The sequence below is a fragment of the Alternaria ethzedia genome, assembly GCF_023757985.1.
Source record: "Alternaria ethzedia strain BMP 0044 chromosome Unknown scaffold_3, whole genome shotgun sequence".
Taxonomy (NCBI): domain Eukaryota; kingdom Fungi; phylum Ascomycota; class Dothideomycetes; order Pleosporales; family Pleosporaceae; genus Alternaria; species Alternaria ethzedia.
The window spans coordinates 1,663,714-1,682,676 of NW_026056196.1; the positions used below are offsets into that span (position 1 = coordinate 1,663,714).

At 52.9% G+C, this 18,963-nt stretch overlaps 7 protein-coding genes across 7 annotated transcripts; 5 read left to right on the forward strand and 2 right to left on the reverse strand.

Annotated features, from left to right (window-relative positions):
- Positions 1-220: 220 nt before the first annotated feature.
- J4E87_002048 (uncharacterized protein) lies at positions 221-1,216 on the forward strand (the record flags this gene model as incomplete). The annotated part of the gene is made up of 1 exon (XM_049373687.1): positions 221-1,216. The coding sequence occupies one exon, from the start codon at positions 221-223 to the stop codon at positions 1,214-1,216; it is 996 nt and encodes a 331-aa protein (XP_049237057.1).
- Positions 1,217-2,451: 1,235 nt separating this feature from the next.
- On the forward strand, positions 2,452-3,402 carry J4E87_002049 (uncharacterized protein; the record flags this gene model as incomplete). The annotated part of the gene is made up of 2 exons (XM_049373688.1): positions 2,452-2,457; positions 2,515-3,402. 2 exons carry the CDS (start codon positions 2,452-2,454, stop codon positions 3,400-3,402), a joined length of 894 nt encoding a protein of 297 aa, XP_049237058.1.
- Positions 3,403-4,698: 1,296 nt separating this feature from the next.
- J4E87_002050 (uncharacterized protein) lies at positions 4,699-5,118 on the reverse strand (the record flags this gene model as incomplete). The annotated part of the gene is made up of 2 exons (XM_049373689.1): positions 4,699-4,814; positions 4,881-5,118. The coding sequence occupies 2 exons, from the start codon at positions 5,116-5,118 to the stop codon at positions 4,699-4,701; spliced, it is 354 nt and encodes a 117-aa protein (XP_049237059.1).
- A 2,323-nt stretch (positions 5,119-7,441) lies between these two features.
- J4E87_002051 (uncharacterized protein) lies at positions 7,442-9,001 on the reverse strand (the record flags this gene model as incomplete). The annotated part of the gene is made up of 1 exon (XM_049373690.1): positions 7,442-9,001. The coding sequence occupies one exon, from the start codon at positions 8,999-9,001 to the stop codon at positions 7,442-7,444; it is 1,560 nt and encodes a 519-aa protein (XP_049237060.1).
- A 964-nt stretch (positions 9,002-9,965) lies between these two features.
- Positions 9,966-11,192, forward strand: J4E87_002052 (uncharacterized protein; the record flags this gene model as incomplete). Its single annotated transcript, XM_049373691.1, has 1 exon — positions 9,966-11,192. One exon carries the CDS (start codon positions 9,966-9,968, stop codon positions 11,190-11,192), a length of 1,227 nt encoding a protein of 408 aa, XP_049237061.1.
- Positions 11,193-12,556: 1,364 nt separating this feature from the next.
- Positions 12,557-15,121, forward strand: J4E87_002053 (uncharacterized protein; the record flags this gene model as incomplete). The annotated part of the gene is made up of 6 exons (XM_049373692.1): positions 12,557-12,947; positions 12,997-13,839; positions 13,890-14,056; positions 14,106-14,372; positions 14,423-14,640; positions 14,689-15,121. 6 exons carry the CDS (start codon positions 12,557-12,559, stop codon positions 15,119-15,121), a joined length of 2,319 nt encoding a protein of 772 aa, XP_049237062.1.
- Positions 15,122-17,298: 2,177 nt separating this feature from the next.
- On the forward strand, positions 17,299-18,045 carry J4E87_002054 (uncharacterized protein; the record flags this gene model as incomplete). The annotated part of the gene is made up of 1 exon (XM_049373693.1): positions 17,299-18,045. One exon carries the CDS (start codon positions 17,299-17,301, stop codon positions 18,043-18,045), a length of 747 nt encoding a protein of 248 aa, XP_049237063.1.
- Positions 18,046-18,963: the final 918 nt, after the last annotated feature.

Below are 18,963 nucleotides of genomic sequence, written 5' to 3' on the forward strand. Positions count from 1 at the left end.
TCCGTGGACACCGTCTCCGAGCTGCTTACAGATGGCGGAGTTTAGGTAGTTGAACAACAGGTTTTTGATCAAAGACTTACAAGATGTGGACAAGAAGCGCATTAGTTGACAGCGGTAAGAGGGTATAAAGGAACAGCACTTCTCATCTCTTGTAGCTCTCATCAAACACTACAGTTTCTACATCCCATCACTACCTATCTTCCCAAGACCAATCGCCAGAATGACTACTCGTTACGCATCCGCCCATCAATCGCCCAACGGCCCCGGTGACCAACGCCCTACGGCCTCTCAGATCATCGCAGATGAGAACCTCCAAGGGAAATGGTCGGACAAGACAGTCCTCATCACCGGCTGCTCTTCTGGTCTTGGTATTGAGACTGCAAAATCGTTGTTCGAAACCGGTGCGACGCTCTTCCTTACGGCTCGAGATCTCAACAAAGCCAAGTCCGCACTCGGAAGCCTGGTAGAGAGCGACCGTGTTCACCTCTTGGAGCTCGACCTCAACTCTTTAGCCAGCGTGCGCAAATGCGCCGACTCGTTCTTGGCCCAGCACGATCGTCTCAATGTCTTCATTGGAAATGCAGGCATCATGGCGTGCCCAGAAGGACGCACCGCAGATGGCTTTGAAACCCAGTTCGGTACCAATCACCTGGCTCATTTCCTGTTGGTCCAACTTCTTCTTCCTACGTTGGTCAAATCGAGCACCCCGGAGTTCAAATCACGCGTTGTCATGCTTGCGTCGACCGGTCATCGCATGGGTGGCATCCATCTCGACAATCTCAACCTCGAGGGCGAATACCACCCCTGGACAGCCTACGGCCAGAGCAAGACAGCCAACATCTACACCGCTACCGAACTCAACCGCCGATACGGAAGCGAAGGTGTACTAGCGTTCTCTGTCCATCCCGGGTTGATCTTCACTGGCCTCATGACGCATATCGACAAGGAGACGATGGAGTCGTGGGATAAGAACCCCAACATCGGCAAGGCGCTCAAGAGCCCACAGCAAGGTGCTGCGACTACGGTCTGGGCGGCTACCGCGAAGGCTTTGGAAGACCAGGGTGGCAAATACCTTGAAGAGTGCCAGATATCCAGCGTACTCAATCCAGACCCTGCATCCGACGAGCCCGGTTATGCGCCTCATGCGTACGATGAGGAGAAGGAGAGGTTGTTGTGGGAGAAGTCTTTGAAGTTGGTCAAGCCTTTCATGGAGTAGCTTGCGCGTCTTCTATCGTTCCTGTATTCGAAGCGCTCCTTTTGCTAGATTCTAGATACTGTACTCCTTCAGCAATATACAAACGTGATGAGAACTTCTTTTGGCCCATATCTGTGCGAAGATCTCGCGAATTTTGTGCACAATCCGTAAAACCATCACACGCGATTTGATGATACGTGGAGAAGCGACTGTTTCGAAGTGTTGAAAGACGCGGTCGCGCATTAGCACGAAGATTCCGTGAAGTACGGTCCTGAAGATACGAGACGGCGTTGCGCATATAGGCTTCGTCACGTGCGCAGAGTCTTCTCCATCCCTAGGTCGAGTGATGTAGACTTGTCCGATGTCTCCAGAGCGAAACTCTTCGACGCCAAAATTGCTGTCAGAATTTCCCTGGGGAGAAAGAACGTCCCGCTGCCCGTAACGTTGTAGCCGTGTCGTGCCCACGGGTCCCGCGGACCCCACAGACGGAAGTAGACAAGGGGGGATGCTTGGCGGATGAGTGGGGCACGCGAACCCAACGCGTGGCTGCCAGCTCGTCCGCCTTCTGCTCCCTCTCGCACGCCATAACATCAATACACGACTACCTTCATCATGTGTCCGAGGCTTTCTGTTGTCGAATCACCTTAGAAGATGCGGTTCTCTCTGCACTAGCTCCAGATCTGGGATAACGCTGCAAAATCTTCTCAGACATGGCGCGTCAGGAAACCAGCGGTTATAGGCGCTCACTCCTAACTCCGCAATGCTCTCCAGCCGCCAACCCGAGTACTGCAACTTTAGATAAAAGATGACAAACGGTTCCATCCGAATTCAGCAGTGCTGGGGCGTCGGACGAATGTCCAAGGCTACCTAGGTAGGCGTACGTGGGCTCCTTTTCATCGCGTAACTGTGGATTACTCAGCGGATAGTGTTCGCTATCATGGCGAATATCGAGGTAATTAGGCCTCGGTGCTTACCGGCCTGGGTGGCCTGAGTGCTTACTGAAGAGCGAGAGTCGACGGCAGAAGCAACAAGAATTGCTCGGGCGTAGCCAAGGCCCAACAAACAATGCACGATCAACCCGTACAAAAAGGAAAGCAACCTTCTTTTTCGCTGCAAGGGATGTACACAGATAAGGGGTTCTTCCATCACCGACACAGTACTCAGAGACAGTGTGCCTTTCAACATCAACTCAGCTCTTCCGAAAAGCCCTCGATCAACTACCAGCTATGAAGCACTTTCGCGCCAGGATGAAGCCCATGTCCGTCATCTCAGCCCTTATGGCCTCGACATTTGCCACGAATGTTTCGACGATCCACCAGTTTCCCAACGGCACATGGGCCGAAAATATTGCTGCGATGGGCAACGGCTCCCTTCTCGTAACAACCCTCGACGCTGCTCAAGTGCATATCGTCCACCCGCAAGGCTCACCCGCGAGTTCCTCCGTCATCGCCACTTTCCCGAATGCAACTGGCGCCCTAGGAATTACCGAGTTTCAAGAGGATGTCTTCGCTGTGATCGTTGCGAACTCAGTTCCTGGAAACACGACGAATCCACAGAGCTTTTCGTTGTGGAAACTTGATGTGACTGTCAAGGACAAGGCAGTCAGGGTCAGCAAGATGTCTGAACTGCTTGACATGGCTATGCCTAATGGCATGGCGACATTGAATCACGAAATGTTGCTGTTGGCAGATTCGATGTATGGAAATATTGCTGCGTACAACGTCAGCACTGGGAGAACGGAAGTCGTTCTCGAGGATCCTAGCTTAGCAGCCAATCTCTCTGCCCCGGTACAGCTTGGTGCCAACGGGATCAAATTCCACAATGACTACGTATACTACACCAATACTGCCCAGTCTCTGGCTGGCCGCGTTCGAGTTCACCCATCTACCGGCAGACCCAACGGCTTTTTCGAAACCGCGCGCGACTCAATCTTCAACGGTCCTGACGATCTTGCAGTTGCGAGGGATGGCAGTATGTACGTCTGTGCGCCATTGGCAGCACCCTTAGGCGACAAAATTCATCACATCGAACTGAATGGCAAATTCACGACTGTCGCTGAAGGTGGATTGGTGGCAGGCTCTACGGCGTCGACATTCGGAAGAACGGACAAAGACAACAGTACCCTTTATTTGTCTACTATGGGTGGCTTTGGAGCGGATGGAACAGCGAAGGCTGGTGGAAGGGTTGTTGCGGTAAAGCTGCATTAGTAGTACCTGAGATGAGTGAAGCCCTCGGACTCGAGATGGTGCTTCGGGGGTCGGGGTTTACGACAAATGATAAATCTTTACAGTGGATGCACTTTTAAGATATTTAATCCTAGTCTAAGGCATATACGTTTCAAGAGGTCGTGACTTTGGAACTACTAGCGTCTGTATATAGAAACGGCCGGTAGCAAGGCTTAAAAGTCAAGAGTCTGCAAGCACCTCTATTCACTTTGATCGACTGTCTCATATGACCCACTTTACAATGACATAATAGGACATATGATAAGGCCGCAACGATTTGTCAAAGCTACAACTCTGCCACTACACAGTTCTCTCCGGTACATTACTCCCGCTTGGGCAAGAGCTACATGTCCGGCCCCCAACACCTTCCTTTTCATATATCACACAAAGTGCGATTTGAGGGCGCCACCTCATCTTTGCAGCCGATGAATCTCCTCACTACCTGCGCTATTGCAGTTGTCGTTCTCGCGATAGCCTGCATCATGTACAGCTTCATTATTACCGCCATCGACAAAGCCACACACGCCAAACTCCACGCCCCGACAACAGATCGCCGTCGCATGCGACGCAAGGCCGTTGGACATAGGGGTAGGCGTCTTGGGGCAAGTAGAACCTTGCTTTCTTTGCTGACAAAGAGCTACATCATAGCCAGCGACGCCAAATTTTTATACGCCCGACAACGAGATCCTCTTAAAGTACATCGTTTTACAAAACAGGAACGAATCAAGTTCGGTATAAGCACGAAAAAGGAGAGAGAGGAGGAACTTCCCGACGCACGATGATGCATGAAGCTGGAATACACAAGAGACAAGGATACATCCGACTGGAACGGCGCCCAAGTGGTGAGATGCAAGCTGCATAGATATCTGGAATATTGAGGGGCTATAACAACATCAATGAATGCCATCGTTAGCGTTATGGATTTAACCTCAGGCTTTACCTTCGTCATCGCTGGATAACTCATCATATCATTTCCTTGCAGCGTGTTGCCTCAAGGCGAAAACATCGAAGCCCTTTATCCCGCACGTTCACATGGCAAATAGAGCAAGGCTAAGCCAGTCGCACGAAATGGGGCAAGAAGACAGAGTTAGAGGTGATGTGGTGAATTGCTACAAACCGCTGCATCGGACCGTAATGTTGGATAGCAGTCGCGCAGCCTCTCCGTGCCTTGCGGCAAAATCTACTCTAGCTCCAGGTACAAAGCTCTCAGCCGTTTTTCTCTCGAGACCCACGAATATGGCCTGTTATCGCACAGCGTTGTCTCTTAGTGTAAGTCCTCTAGCAAGTGACGGAGATACCCTTGATAGGGGGGCCAAGAGCGTAGCACTCTCCAGTTATGGTGACATTGGCGAACTGGTTCACGCTGGTGCATGTGGCATCTGTCCAGATAGCCACTACATCTCGTTAGCTCTGCGCTTCTCTTCACAGCCCGAGTTGTGGGGCCGAAGAAGACTACGTACCCTTGCAACCAGCGTTGGCATAGTTGAGCCTCAAGCTCGCTTGGCAAGCGTCGGTGATGGCATTGCATCCGGCGTGGAGATCCCCCGAACCAGCCTTGTTGCAAATGGTGCTCCTGCAGCCAGCACCAGCATAACGGTCGACGGAGGCAACAGCAGCGACCTGGCGAGGCGAGAAGTCGGAGGCAGGGGAGGCGGTGGCCAGACCAAGGGCGGCGACGATGATGGTGAGAGCGTACATCTTGAAAGGTGGAAAGATTGATGAGTGTAAGAGTTGAAGAAAGGATTTGTGATTGTTGGCTGGAGATGGTTGTAGCAATGAGCGGAAGGAAAGGGCATTCTTATACTTGTGATCACCCACAACTCAGAAAGATGTCCATCAAGCGAAGCTGCAGTCTTGAGGCACCAGCAGCTCTTCGGATCATCGGGAGGCATAGCCTCATCCTTCGGTATGTTGTCGCTGTTGGTGACGAGAGCTCGGATGTACAGCAGTTTATGGCCTACCTCACGCATGGCCAAGAGCGTCAGCGTAGCGTCAATGCGATTATCAAACGCCAATAGCGAGGCCGAATAGCTGACTGAGTTGCCTATGGCTTGTGCTAGCAGACGTGGCTCTTGCGGAGTGTGGACTGTGACGCACCAACGAGCGGTAAGACGGTCTAGCTTGCAACGATATGTGATATCCGCGGAAGGAGCTCCGGCGTCATAGGCGATTGCTGAAGGCATTTGGTATCGCTCTGGACAGTTTGGTAGTGACTTGCGTGGTAGTTTACATAGTAGAAGACCGTTGCCGGTATGGAGTTAATTCCGTAGATGCAGGAAAGTGGTACGCATTCCATTGCTTCTCCATACCCGAATAAGTCAGGGCTCTGAAAAGTCTTTGCAGGACGGCCGAGGCCATGGTAGTACAGCGTTAATACCAATTTGGCGCGACATAACAGAGGGTTATGCTCTTCTCAGCGGTGGCGTGTTTGTTGTGGGATGATAGGGCCACAGTGCGCATTTCCCATGCATCTTAGTGGTAGGTACTCCGACTCAACGAAATCTCTAACACTTACGTACGCTAGGCTACCCAATGAAGGGCTACGCAACGCCGCGGGTGTCGAACAAACCGAACGTATTGGCTGACGAGTTGGCAACCCGGGACTAAACTCATCTTGCAGTCTTGAACGTATACGAAGAAGATCGGCCATCGAGCTGATCATAGGCAGTCGAGCATCATCGAGATACCATCGAACCCTGCAGCTATATCAGTTGGTTTCCACACATTCAAGATAGGCATGATGCCATGCAGACTCCCTGTAGGTACGATCGCGTGCAGGCTGACACATGGATCTAGTTAGTTGTTACGACGAACACTGCCGAGTCTGTGCTAGTCATAGCCCCAGTGTTCGTCTTCAACCGCCTGGACCTCATCCTAACTCTGCCATGCGTGGTCATCTGGTAAGAATCGCTATAGGAGCGAGAAGTCCTGCAAGCCTTACTAGCAAGTTCGCATGCCAGGTGTCTCAACAAGCCTTCCGGGGACTAGCCTTCGGGCCACACGCATCTGGCGGGCCGAGCCTGTTGTGTGCTTCGGCTGCCGCTTACTGCATCGCGTCTGCAGTATGTAAAGCTAAAATCCCAATTCCAATGTTTGGAGTTGTACTTCCACGTGGGCCAAGCTATCCGCAGGCTCAGTAGGGATAAGATCCCTGAAGTGATCTGTAGCCATGGCAGGCAAACCTGGTCGTATACCCAATTCCTCTGGTCATCCAACCGACAGATACTGGACGGGGTAAGATTAGAGGTGTCCGGCCTAGACACGATGGTAGAATGACCGGGTAAAGTCGGTCTCGCATAATGGGCGTGCATGCAGACATCGTATTTGACCTGTCAACCTGGTCTGTGGGTGCATAGGCGGTGGACGCCGGATCCCCGTCCACCAACAATGAAGCTATGTGATTAACACGCTGGGTAATGAGCTCGGAACGAGAAGGATGAACAGCAGGTTCCTCACGAGATGCAAGACAGTCTTGGCATCTGGTGTAGATGGTTGGCGGTCTGTGTGCGGGCGTCTGACTGCTGATGCGGCGTCGGACAGTGATACGCGTTCGGCCTGAGTTACAAAGCATTGATCACCTCGATCTGACCACCAAACGCGTCTGTCGGAACTTTCTCGACCGTATCATGTTGACAGCGTGCGATGGATGCGTGGGAGGAAGGAAGCACCGGGGCCGCTGTCCGCAAGGGCCGTCTCGCTTACGGCTTACTAAGCCGAATCATGTGATGTTCTAATCTCGACGTATAGTTCAACTCCCATCACAATCACCTCTCGAGACACTTCCTTATCCTCGCGCAGCCTTGGAAAGATTACAAGGCAACCTCAGACATGCATTCCTGCGACCGTGCACAACAAGGGCTTGGGAAATTACGATTATGGAGAAGTGGTGCTTGCAGCAGCTTCAGATCAGAGCTTCGCGGGTGCTTCTGTCAGTCCACAGCAGGTGAAACTGTAGCATGAAGTACAAGAGCAATTAATATGACAGATAAACACAACGATCCCTCGTACCCTTCGCTTCATATTAGATTTGACGCCTGAACCTCTTCAATGGTCTCTGTTGATCGGCGGGTTGATCAGGATCCCAGCCAACCAAGCAATTCACAGTCTCCGCTCCAAGCCCAGGGTCGTTGATGCGGTCACCAGTCGGCATGCGGAACTGTCCCATAAGCTTGACATACGAGTCAAGCGCATCGACCATAGTCTTTCCAAGAGCCAGAGCCCTCTCAGCCCTAGTATGCGAATAGAATGTCAGCAGTTCGAGCGCATCCTCTCGCATTCCGTTCTCCACCAAAGTCTTAGCGCTGCGCTCGATCCACTCCATATCTGCGAATGAAGCGTTCTCAAATCCGTGGAGCATGTTTTGGACGATTGGTAGGTATGACTCCGGATCTGAGCAAGTGTAGTAGAGGACCTGCTTGAAGATGCGTCCGGCGAAGTGCGTGGCTTCTTGGTATTGGTAGTCGGTATCCAAGAAGGTGGATGCGGCATCTTTGTAGAGATAGCGATGGAGGCCGAACTCAGGTGGCACGCTCTTCACACCCAGCCACCACGGGTTGAAAGGTGCGGTCACAGATCCGGTTGGAGCGACCCAGATGCGAATCAGATCCGGGTCCATATCTGCGCGAAGAGACACGACTTGGCCATAACCGGCTTCATCATCTGAAATACGGTAGTCGCGAACGCGCTCGATGAGGTCTTTCTCGGTCACCGGAGCCATTGCGCGGGTGGCGTTCTCAAGAGCCGCTTGAGACATGTACTTCGCACCTCCGTCTCGCGCGGTGTATCCCTCCGCTTGGTAGGCATACGCATTGAAGATGTTGAACGGCTCGGTGCCGTTCGGGTTCCACCAGCCCTGTTCGACGGCAAAGCTCACGATGTTCGGGCTACCCATGTAGTCTGTACTGTTTTCGAAATCGACCGGGAAGTCCTCAATGTAACCTGGGTAAAGCACACGTACGTCGTTCTCGCCGAGACGTTCTGCAGCCCAAAGCTTCTTGCCTCCTGACATCTGCCATACAACCCATCCTTCGTTCGCATCTGCGATGAGATGCGAGTTGCCGCCGTAATCGGCATATCCGTATTCTGCAATCATCTGGCCAATGAGCTCAACACCTTCGCGTGCGGTGCTCGCGCGTTCCATAACGATACGAGCTAGGTCGGAGTATTGTAAACCTGTCTGGGGGTTTGGCGTCATGGCAATGAGGTCATCTCGGTTTTGTGCCCAGATGTCCCTAACAGCGACGCCCTTCTCATTCACACCACCATTCGTCAGTGGAGGTGGGAAGCCCTCGAAGTCGGAGTATTCCATCGAAAGATAGCGGAATGTGTGCGGCACTTGGGAGATGTTCATCAGTTTTCCAGGCATCGATGCGTCTTCGGTAACTCCAACTGTGATTGTCGCATTCGGGGCGTGATCTTTTGCTGGGAAGATCTGAAGCCAGTGCGAGGACACTTCTTCTCCGGTGCCACCCAGCATAACACTGCCATCCTGCGTTAGGTTCTTTCCGACGTAAAATCCATAGCTTGCTCGGGCGGGCTTCGCGAGGCTCAGAAGCCCTACTGCAAGAAGCTGTGTAAGCATGTTGCCGTCCGGTGGTAAAGATGAAGAGGCAAGAACATCGAGCAAGTATCTCGGAGTTTTTTTTGCGGATTCTTTCTCACAGCAAGGGTGGGGGTGCTCGAAAGCGGTCCGACTACGTCAGATAACTCCGACACGGCACATTGCGGAGATCACATCGACTGGAGAAGGTCAAGCTTGTGGTGTTGGAGATGCGCTATGCAGGAACCGGTTCGGTGGGCCTTGGCACCTGAGTCGTGAACTACTGTTCGGAAATATTGTCGGGCGCGGCGGCCGCTTATCGCACACGTGAGTCCAACGACCGCTATGGCTTCACAGCTGCCTCATCCTTGACTGCTAGACGTTGCAACGTTGTGATCCAGCGGTGTTGAGGAGCGCGTCTCGCAAATTGACGAGGCGGGGTTGATTCGCAAGCCACTACGCTAATCATGCGCGAAGGAGCGGGTCGTCGGGTCTGACTCTTTCGTGTCGTTTGAACTCCGTCGCCAGCATGCATCCAGAAATCTCCGTGCCAATGAGTTTATGATGCGGTGGGTTTAATCGCTATCGCTCAAAGTGACTCATAAAGGCTCATGTCTTCCGCATGTAGCAATCTCCATCACCACAACGGCCATCGTGAGGTTTTGCAGGGCTTGCGATCTCGAAAGAAGCGTTATGCTGGTGCCTGGAGGGAGCGCGAGAGCGATGAGGTAAGTCTATGAGCAGACTAGGAAGGTTGACAACGCCCTCGCCAGTTTTGCGCAAATTGCGCCCTTGAGAAAGGCGTTGTGTTGGTATCTGGGAGGATCGCGAGGATGGTAAGCTATCTACTCGTGAGTGCATACGCTAGGCAGACACATCGACCTGTAGGCATGGGTATAAGTATCTGAGGCATCCAGGCTGCAACGTAGCAACGCTACACTTCCCTTGCAGAGTATACCGGAACCCTACAACTATCACCGCATCTTTGCCATCGCTACCACCTGCAATGTCTTCTGACTCGGCACCCTCTACTTTCCCGCGTCAGCGTATCCGCGAACTGTTACCAACCCTGCATCTTGGTCGTTACCAACCCGGCCCAAAGAACAGTCTGACAGACATTCCCGGTGTGCTCGTACACACTGAGTCCATTCATTCATCTCCTGCCTATCCCGATGCCCCACCGAACGACATCAACACTGGCGTGACGACCATCATTCCGCGCAAGGACTGGTTTCACAAAGCTTGTTTCGCAGGCATGTTCCGGTTCAACGGCTCTGGGGAGATGACTGGAGCGCATCTGATCGAAGAGATGGGCCTTCTTTTCTCCCCAATCATCATTACGGGGAGCTTTGGCGTTGGCTCAGCGTACAACGGCATCTACGAATATGCGATCCGCGAGAACTGCGACAAGAATGGAAAGGTCGATTGGTTCCTATTGCCTGTCGTAGCGGAGACCTTTGATGGTTTCCTGCACGATGTGTCCAAATTTGCCGTGACACCGAAGCATGTCGTAGATGGCATCGACAAAGCAAGCAGCGACCCCGTGAAAGAGGGAAACACGGGCGGTGGAACGGGTATGATCTGCCATTACTTCAAGGGAGGTACTGGGTCTAGCTCCCGTGTGGTGCCTGGCGAAGATGGCAGGAGTTATACAGTCGCGGCTCTGGTCCAAGCGAATTACGGCAAGATGTGGGATCTCAAGATCGGAGGTGCGCCGATTGGGAGACTCATCTATGAAGAACAGAAGCGAAAGATTGAAGCGAACCCTGACGATCCAGAACTACTGGCACAAGCGAACCTACTGTTCAAGGTGAAGAAGGAGAAGGACAAGAAAGATGGATCCATCATAATCATCCTGGCCACGGACGCGCCGCTTCACCCGCAACAACTGCAAAGGCTCGCCAAACGTGCGACTGTCGGATTGTCTCGCGTAGGTGGCTACGGCACGAACTCTTCCGGCGATGTCTTCCTCGCGTTCTCTACCGCCAACGAGTTGAACGTGCAGACAGTCACAGCGGGGCAAGCATCTGTCGATCCGTACAAGGCGAGAGAGGTATCGGTGACCATGACCGACGATCAGACAATCAATGCCTTATTCGAGGCGAGCGCTGACACAGTCGAAGAAGCAATATACAATGTGCTGTGTATGGCGGAAACAATGGACGGTAACGGAAACAAGATTGAAGGGCTGAACCTGGAGCGCGTGAAAGAGTTGATGCAAAAGTACCTGTAGCGTAGTGCATACTTCCGAAAATCGACCCTCCGGTTGCTCAATATGATGCGTACAGAACAGTGCTATTTGGGGGCGTTTCCAAGCCCATCGTCTGCAGTAGCTCCTGTAAGGATTGGGCAGTCGTACTAGTTTTGATAGTTCAAGAGAGCCTGATATTTGGCCAAGGACGTGGTGCATGTGTCGGTTGCTGTACCCTTTGATGCGATTTGACAGCTGATGCTTGTGTAGCGTGGATCGTCATGCGTGATCCAGGCACGAGCCTCATGATTGATGGCTGAATGCTCCAAGTCGATGAACAGGATCTGAGTGCACGTGCTTAGCACGACGGCCACGAGGCTGCTCGTTTCACAACAAGGAGATCAGCAGCTTTGCCAGCGCCAATGGCAAGGCTGCGCGAATCTACCATGGCCATGATCAGCAAGAGTATGTGGGGAAAGGGTACCGATCCAAGCGAAGAGACATTCCCTACTCATCGCGCGGACGTGTGGCGCAGAGATGCACGGGAACCGGGAAGTCGTGTGGGTAAGCTAGAGGCTGGCGAGATGGCGCGCCGCTGTATCGGAGATGCACGAACAGTCTAGGCCTTTGGCCTACATAAGAACACGATCGTCGAGCAGCTTTCGATCGGTAAACCCCGGTCGTGGGTTACACACTCAAGAGACACTGCAGTGCAGATGATGGCTTCTGACTGGAACAGGGAGGTGGAAAGCAATTCCGTAGCTGCTTCATGTATTTGAGTGGTGGAAGGGCGGTCAACTTTAAGCTTCCCGGGAATCATTCCCTCGGCAGATAGCGCAAAAGATCATACGTTGATTCTGGAGCGCGTATAGCTGCATTGAGCGGCAACACGCTGGTAGTGAGTGTTTGGGCCACATGATTCGCATCGTTGTCTTTGCGTGGTGTTCTGAGGTCTGGACACAGCGCGGTGCTGCTGCTGATGTCGGTAGCACGCTGGAGAAAGCCGATGCGCTCAGCAGCAATAGCGAAATGAGATGAACAGCAGCAGGACCGAGCCGTCTTAGCAATACGTGCTCATGGAAAAACACAAACACCATGGGCGCGTCGTGTGGCGGCGTCTTAAATTCCCATGGAAGTTCTTGCCCTGTGGCAGAAACCGGCTACTGCCACTAGCGTGTGTCAAAAGTGGGTCCGGGCTGTGACGTTCGAGGCTCTCCCAGAACACCCTTCTTTTCATCCACGCGGTCTGGATCACCGGCCACGACTGCGCGCTACCCTATAACGTCCATCTCAGCTTCAGCCCGCCTGTAAGGCCATAGTCGCGGTATCTGTCATGCCGTGTGGCAGCGCTCATATATGCCATTTGTCCCTTTTCCCATCTTCTTCCACCACAGACGTCACCCCTCATGGCGATCCCTACCTTTCCGAGTTCTTCTGTCCCAGACCTCACTGAAGTCTTGGAGCGACTTGGACTCACTCAGTATGCTCAGGTTCTAGCTGAGAATGGGTTCCACAACTGGGAGACGGTTGTAGACATCACGGAGGACGATTTAACAGCACTCGAGTTTAAGCTTGGCCACAGGAGATTACTACAGCGCGAGATTGCCACGTACCGCGGTATCCCTCAATCACTATCACTGGAGCCAGACAATAACTCGCCTGAGCCGACGTCATTATCGACATCCGCTTTGGAAAGCTTCACCAGGCAAACAACGTCCCTGCCACCACGAGAGAAGAGGAGGTACAGGCGGCATCCACGGGCAGACCCAAATGCGCCAAAGAAGCCAAAGACAGCCTGTACGCTCTTCCTACGACGCTATCATAACTTGATCTAACACGTCGTCAGATGTAAATTTCGCCGACCAGCTTCGTACCGACCCTGAGGTCAGCCAACTATCCTTTGTGGATATAGCTCGCGAAGTCGGTCGGAGATGGCAGGAGCTTCCTTCAGAGAGAAAGCGTATCTGGGAAAGCAATGCGGCCCGAGCCATGCAAGAGTTCGAAGCCCAAATGGACGACTACAAGAAGACGGATAACTGGCGAAAGTATCAGGCCTATCTGAACGAGTTCAAGTCGCAACAATCAAGTCCGAGCATTGGCAAACAGCGACCGACGAATAGTCGCTCAACAACCGACACTTCTAACAACACGAGACAATACTCACGTGCCAGCCCGAGCTCTTCAGACAGCCCGGTATCTCTCCAATCAAGCAGCATATCAGCCGGACCCGAAGCCGAAGCATGCCACAATGCTCTGACGCTGGCCTTCAGTGAGTTGGTCACTCTCAGAGGCGAGATACTCAATGGATCCGGCCAGCAGTTCAGTCAAGCATTTTTGCCGACCGAGGATCGTGTTCGGCGGTCCATGTACGCGTTCGTACGAGGAACTGGGTCGCTGCTCTTCATGTGGACTTATGATGAGGTTAATGAGATACTTGACCGTATCTACCGGCCCCAAAAGAAGGTGGACGACATGACACTTGCCGAATGCTTCACAGTTGCTGCTATGGGCGCGCATTACGACATCGATGCCTTCCCTGATCGGATGCGCCGATTGCTCTACGCATCTGGGACCCTTCATTTCAACGAGCAGACTGCCAGACAAGACTATTTCCGCACAATGCGCTTGCTATTATCTTTGTCCTTTTATTCTTTGCTCGAGAAGCACATGAGCGCCAAGTATCTTATCGGTATGTTCAACTCGTACACTTGATCATGTGATTGTACTAATAAGCCACAGCTGCAGGACTACAGATCGCCCGTTGGAAGTATCCGGCTCTGCAAACTTCGTCTCGCTCAGCAACGGACGACCACTGGAGAAAGATATTCCGTAGCCTCGTATTCATGGATTCATGGCTTGCCTACACCCTCGGTTATCCCACTGAGGTGACAGCCAGTGACATCCAGGTATGCTAGGGCGAGCTTACATTGATTTTCATGATACTAACATGGCCAGGTCGCCTGCATTGCCCATCGCCAAGATCAGCTGTCCATCGATGAACTCATACACATGCAAACCAGCAAGATCAACCTGATAGCCGCCGAGGTTGCCAAGACACTGGCATCTCCAGAGCTAGCTACCAAAGGGAACATCACCATGCTCACAATGAAGCTGGAAAAGTGGCGTGAAGAAGTTCCGCAAACGTTACAGATCCCTACGCTTCTGTCTAGTGCCGCACAAGACTTGACAGTCTTCCAAAGGCGAGCGGTCTTTATGTTGCACGTAAGGAAACCTTCCATCTTCTTGTATCATCATTTTATTGACTCATTCAGATCATGTATCTTGGTGCACTGGTCCTGCTATACCGCCAGCTACTAGTGGCTTCAGCAGAAGCCCAGCTTATCGACGGAATTCCATCTGCGTTGAACAACATTTCAGTCGAAGATGTCAAGATATACCGACAGGAATGTGCAATGGCTGCCCAGAACATTGCTCGCATATTGAGCCTTATCTCCTTTGACGGTACGCTGACAACGCGTTGCTGGATCATGTAAGTTCATATACAAAACCCGAACACCCCACGAACTAACGATCATAGTATTTACTGGGCATTCTCAGCTGCCATTTGCCTGCTCTTCAGTGCAACGACTAAACTCATGGACGGTCAAACTGAAGGAGTCGAAGCTGATCTCACGTACGCCAAGTCGTGCATGGATATGCTCGAGCCATGTAAACCATGCGAACCCGTTGCCGCGCGATACCTGGAGACACTCTGGCCCCTATACGACCACTTGCAAGATGTCCATCGTCGGATGATCGGCAGATCGAAGAGCAGCATCTTCGCCATCCTGCAGCCTGATCCGAGTCTGTTGAGCCCACCCATACCTGTGTCGAAGCAAGAGATGGGCCCGATTTCAGAGAAGCTTACAATGCTACTTACGGATCCTTTCGGGAGGAAGCAGACTGCCGACGGCACCCAACGACGCATCCTTAGCAACGATGGGTCGTACTCAGTTTTCTGGTTTAGGTGAAGAAGGCTTCGCTGATATTGTAATGTTTTATCATCGACCAGAGGATACCGGCGGCACGGTCTGTCCAAACAAATCTTAGAGTTCATCAGAGCTACCGTTCTCGATATCGAAGTGCAACAAACCACAAAAAGCCGATGCATAGCTTGTCCGTTATCTGAAGTCCACTGGTAGCCAAGTCCGATAGACGCAAAGTCTACATTAGCTGCAGTCGTTTCTTACAAGACGAATCTGTCATGCTACTAAATATGGCATCATTCTCGAACGCTTGTCACTCCGGCGTGCGCTACAAGACAATTGATCGATAGCGCGACTGCACGTTTCAGTCGTTCCTGACTAGCAGCCAAATCGACGGATTACAAGCCGATGCGCCTGCACGTCCCAGGGGTCTCCTACTGTACTGGTGGGTGAGCGTGGGGAAAGAACGAAGACCGGAAAGGGGGGAGAGGCGTCGATATCGGCCGTGGTACTGGCTGGGCAACGTCATCTCAACAGCGAAACTGATGGTTTGCACCACGATAGTGTATCTCAAGCAGGAAAGTTGAGACTGCATTGTGCTGTAGCGTCGATCACGGGAGCGCCCGTCCTCCGTAGCGCAAACGCCATCGTCAGCCAATTCCCACTCTCAGCCCGTATCAGCCTGTATCTGAATCAATCATTGTAGCGTCATGAAAATTTCACCATCAATATTCCGTTCCACGCAAACATTTCTGTCCTGTCGTTGTAGCATGTTGCGATGTTGACGAGTTAGACCCTGTTCGCGGCCGCGGTACAAGCAAGCGATACGCGTAATTCGGCTCCATATTTCATAAACCGAGCGATATCGCCAGCGACGCAGGGCCGAATCGTTCGCAGTGCAGGTGTAAGAACCATTCGCATAGAGATACAGGCGGTGCGTCCATGACATCTGCAAGTCGAGAGATGGCGCAGCTGAGGTGGTGATGTCGGCCGCTACGCGCTTCCAATAGTGCGGCAGTTAACAATGTCGCGATATCTAGTGCCTCTCGCGAACCCTTGGGCTAGCGACTATCTTTATCGAAACGTGTTTCAGCGGGGTCGTCCTTGTCAACCGACCGCTCTACCTACGACGTCGTTTTCGTTTCGATCGCGATGTTCGGGTTGATCGGCCTCTGCGCGGTCGGGTCGGTGTAGCTGCGCTTGCATCATTGAAGATCATGCTCGCAAATTGGTTTAGGGGTACAGGAGGGAAGTACGTAGGCGCGGGTACACCTGCTGTATGAGATACAGGAGGCAGTTCGCTTCCCTCAAATTAACGAGGTCGCAAAATAAATGCTCCACCGCTTCTTCGTTGTTGATGCCGCTCAAGTGCGGAGAAAAGCAAGCTGTTGATGCGCAACAGGGGACTAACCGCCCACGCCGCGTTTTCTGCCCGAATCCGAAAGCCAGTACTTCCCGGCCGGTGGTGATGCCATCTGGCGCGAGCTAGTTGGCTACATAAAGCAGTCGTGAGATACGGGCTCTGCACAAGCGTGGGCGGATAAGGAAAGGGGGGTGCGCAATATGCAAGTCTAGATCTACAGCAGTCTCCACCCCGGCAGCGCAGCAGCGGGTGGAGCTCCTGGGCATGAGGGAGGCTCGTTCGCGTCATTTGGGGGGTGAAATAGGGAACGGCCGTCCGTTGCAGGGAATAATGATAATACCCTCGAAGCCTTCTTTCCCTGGCATCTTGCTTGCTTTGCTCTTCCCCCTCTTATTTGCTTTTTAGCCTCGTCGTGCGAAGAAGCTTGTTCGTTCTCGTCTGCCTTTCGACTCGAGATAGCCCGACTGCATACCGATGCGAAGCGAGATAGCCACGCCGACAGAGAGATACGATGGACTACGGATACGCTGTGCCGATGGAGAGCCCTTTTGTGATCCCACATGAGGATGTAGAGGCGCTGGGCGAGTCAAAGGCCTTTTGCGCGCTGAGGAGGCACCTGGCTGGTGATGCTGAGTATGTTCATGTTCCTGTTCCTCTCCCCCCGTCGCGAGCAGCTTATCGCACTTCGTATCGCTTCTCTCCACCTCCACATGCCTATCCACCCCCAGCTCCACGGCAAACCTCAATCGCAAGATCAAGTACTAACAAGCATGCCAGCTTCTGCGCAACACACACGCAATGTTCTCCTCAGGCGAAACAAACCTACATACTCCACCGCGATATCCTCCACGCCCTCATCATGCCCGTCGTAACCCTCTTCTCCCGCGCATCAACACTAGCCTCCGCGGCACTATGCACACAACGCGCCTCTGACCTCGAGCTCGCCTTCTCAGGCGAATCCCGCAGCGCATTCATCGGCCTCCAGTGCTTCATAACCGAAGAATCAGACTGGTGCCGCACCCGGGGCTGCCCAGCATGCGTCGTAACAGCAACCCTAAGCACCGACAGCCACATCCGCCTGACCATCGCCGCAAGTCTGCTTAGTACAGCAAATATCGCAACGCCAACGCAAGAAGAACCACCAAAGCACATCGAGGACCGAACGCTGCCTCCCCTCCCGCACATACTCCCTGCGCTCCAACACGCTGTTATAAACGACCCGTTCTGGGAAGGCTCAGAGATCTGGGGATACATACTCTCGCGTGCGACACAACTCTCCGCTGGCATCCAGGCCCTCATCGCTGAGTGCGTGAACCTCGAGTCCCTTGTTTCGTCCCCTATGATCGAACGTCCGGGCTCGAAGCGTGGGCTCACACATCCTACGGTGCCGTTTGTGGTATCTGGACAAGCGGTTCAAGAGAAGGGCGTCAAGCTCAGGAAAAGCAAGCTGGCGAAGCGACAACTCAGACTGCGGGACGAGGAAGTGGAGCTCATGCGCAGAGTGGCCATGCAGTGCTGGGCGAAAGCTCAGGTGCCCAAGCACGTCAGGGGGGAAGTACTAGGCTTGGGCGATAGCAAAAGGACGAGGAGTTTGACCTGCCCGTAAGCAACGGGTCTACACGGTCTATCAGCAGTGCGTCTGATGGACTGGAATGGTGTTATATGGCGTTTAGAGGGCTCGCATATGGATGATACCACAGCATACCACTTTTCCTTGGGTTAGGCGGCATTTGCTGTCGCGGGACTGGTTGGTCTCGCGACTGGGTTGGGGGGCATATACATGGTATGGGGGTATTTCTTTTGTTTGGCATTAGATACTACTGGGGCACACGTGGTCTTTAGAGGTCTAATATATCTATATGTTCGCTTTTAGTAAGTGCCCGTTCATGTCCCATCAAACGCCCTCTCGTTCCATCTGGCGCCGACGGTGCTCCGCCAAATTTCCAACGACACCATACAGAGGATATTGGGGGGCACATCTGCGCATGACGTCTCGCCAATCATCATTTAGGTGGCTTGCAGCTGCCTTGCCGGCGTTCTCTCACAGCCCTCAGCCTTCCTCCCCAACTTACATCCTACCACCAACACCACAATTCTACAAGCTCACCCAGTCCTCTGAGCAATCGGTCTCAGCATGCCAAAACGCAGAATCGAGTCTCCTTCTCCGCCTCCTGAAACCAAGCGATCGAAAGTATCCGACGAGAGACAGGACGACACAATCTACGAACCACTCCCAGCGGGCGAATTCATACGCGTACTAAGACTACGACCCGGCGACAACGACCAAGACATCGACTGCAGCCTCGAGATTGTCGACATAGAACAGTCCAAGGGCTCATATGAAGCGCTATCATACGTTTGGGGCGACCCCAACGACACTGTCAACGTGCAGTGTAATGGACAGCGGGTGCCGATCACCGTCAGCCTCGCAGATGCCCTTCGAACCTTTCGCCACGCATCGGAACCTCGAGTGCTATGGGCCGATGCTCTGTGTATCAACCAGGAAGACAAAAAGGAGAAAGGG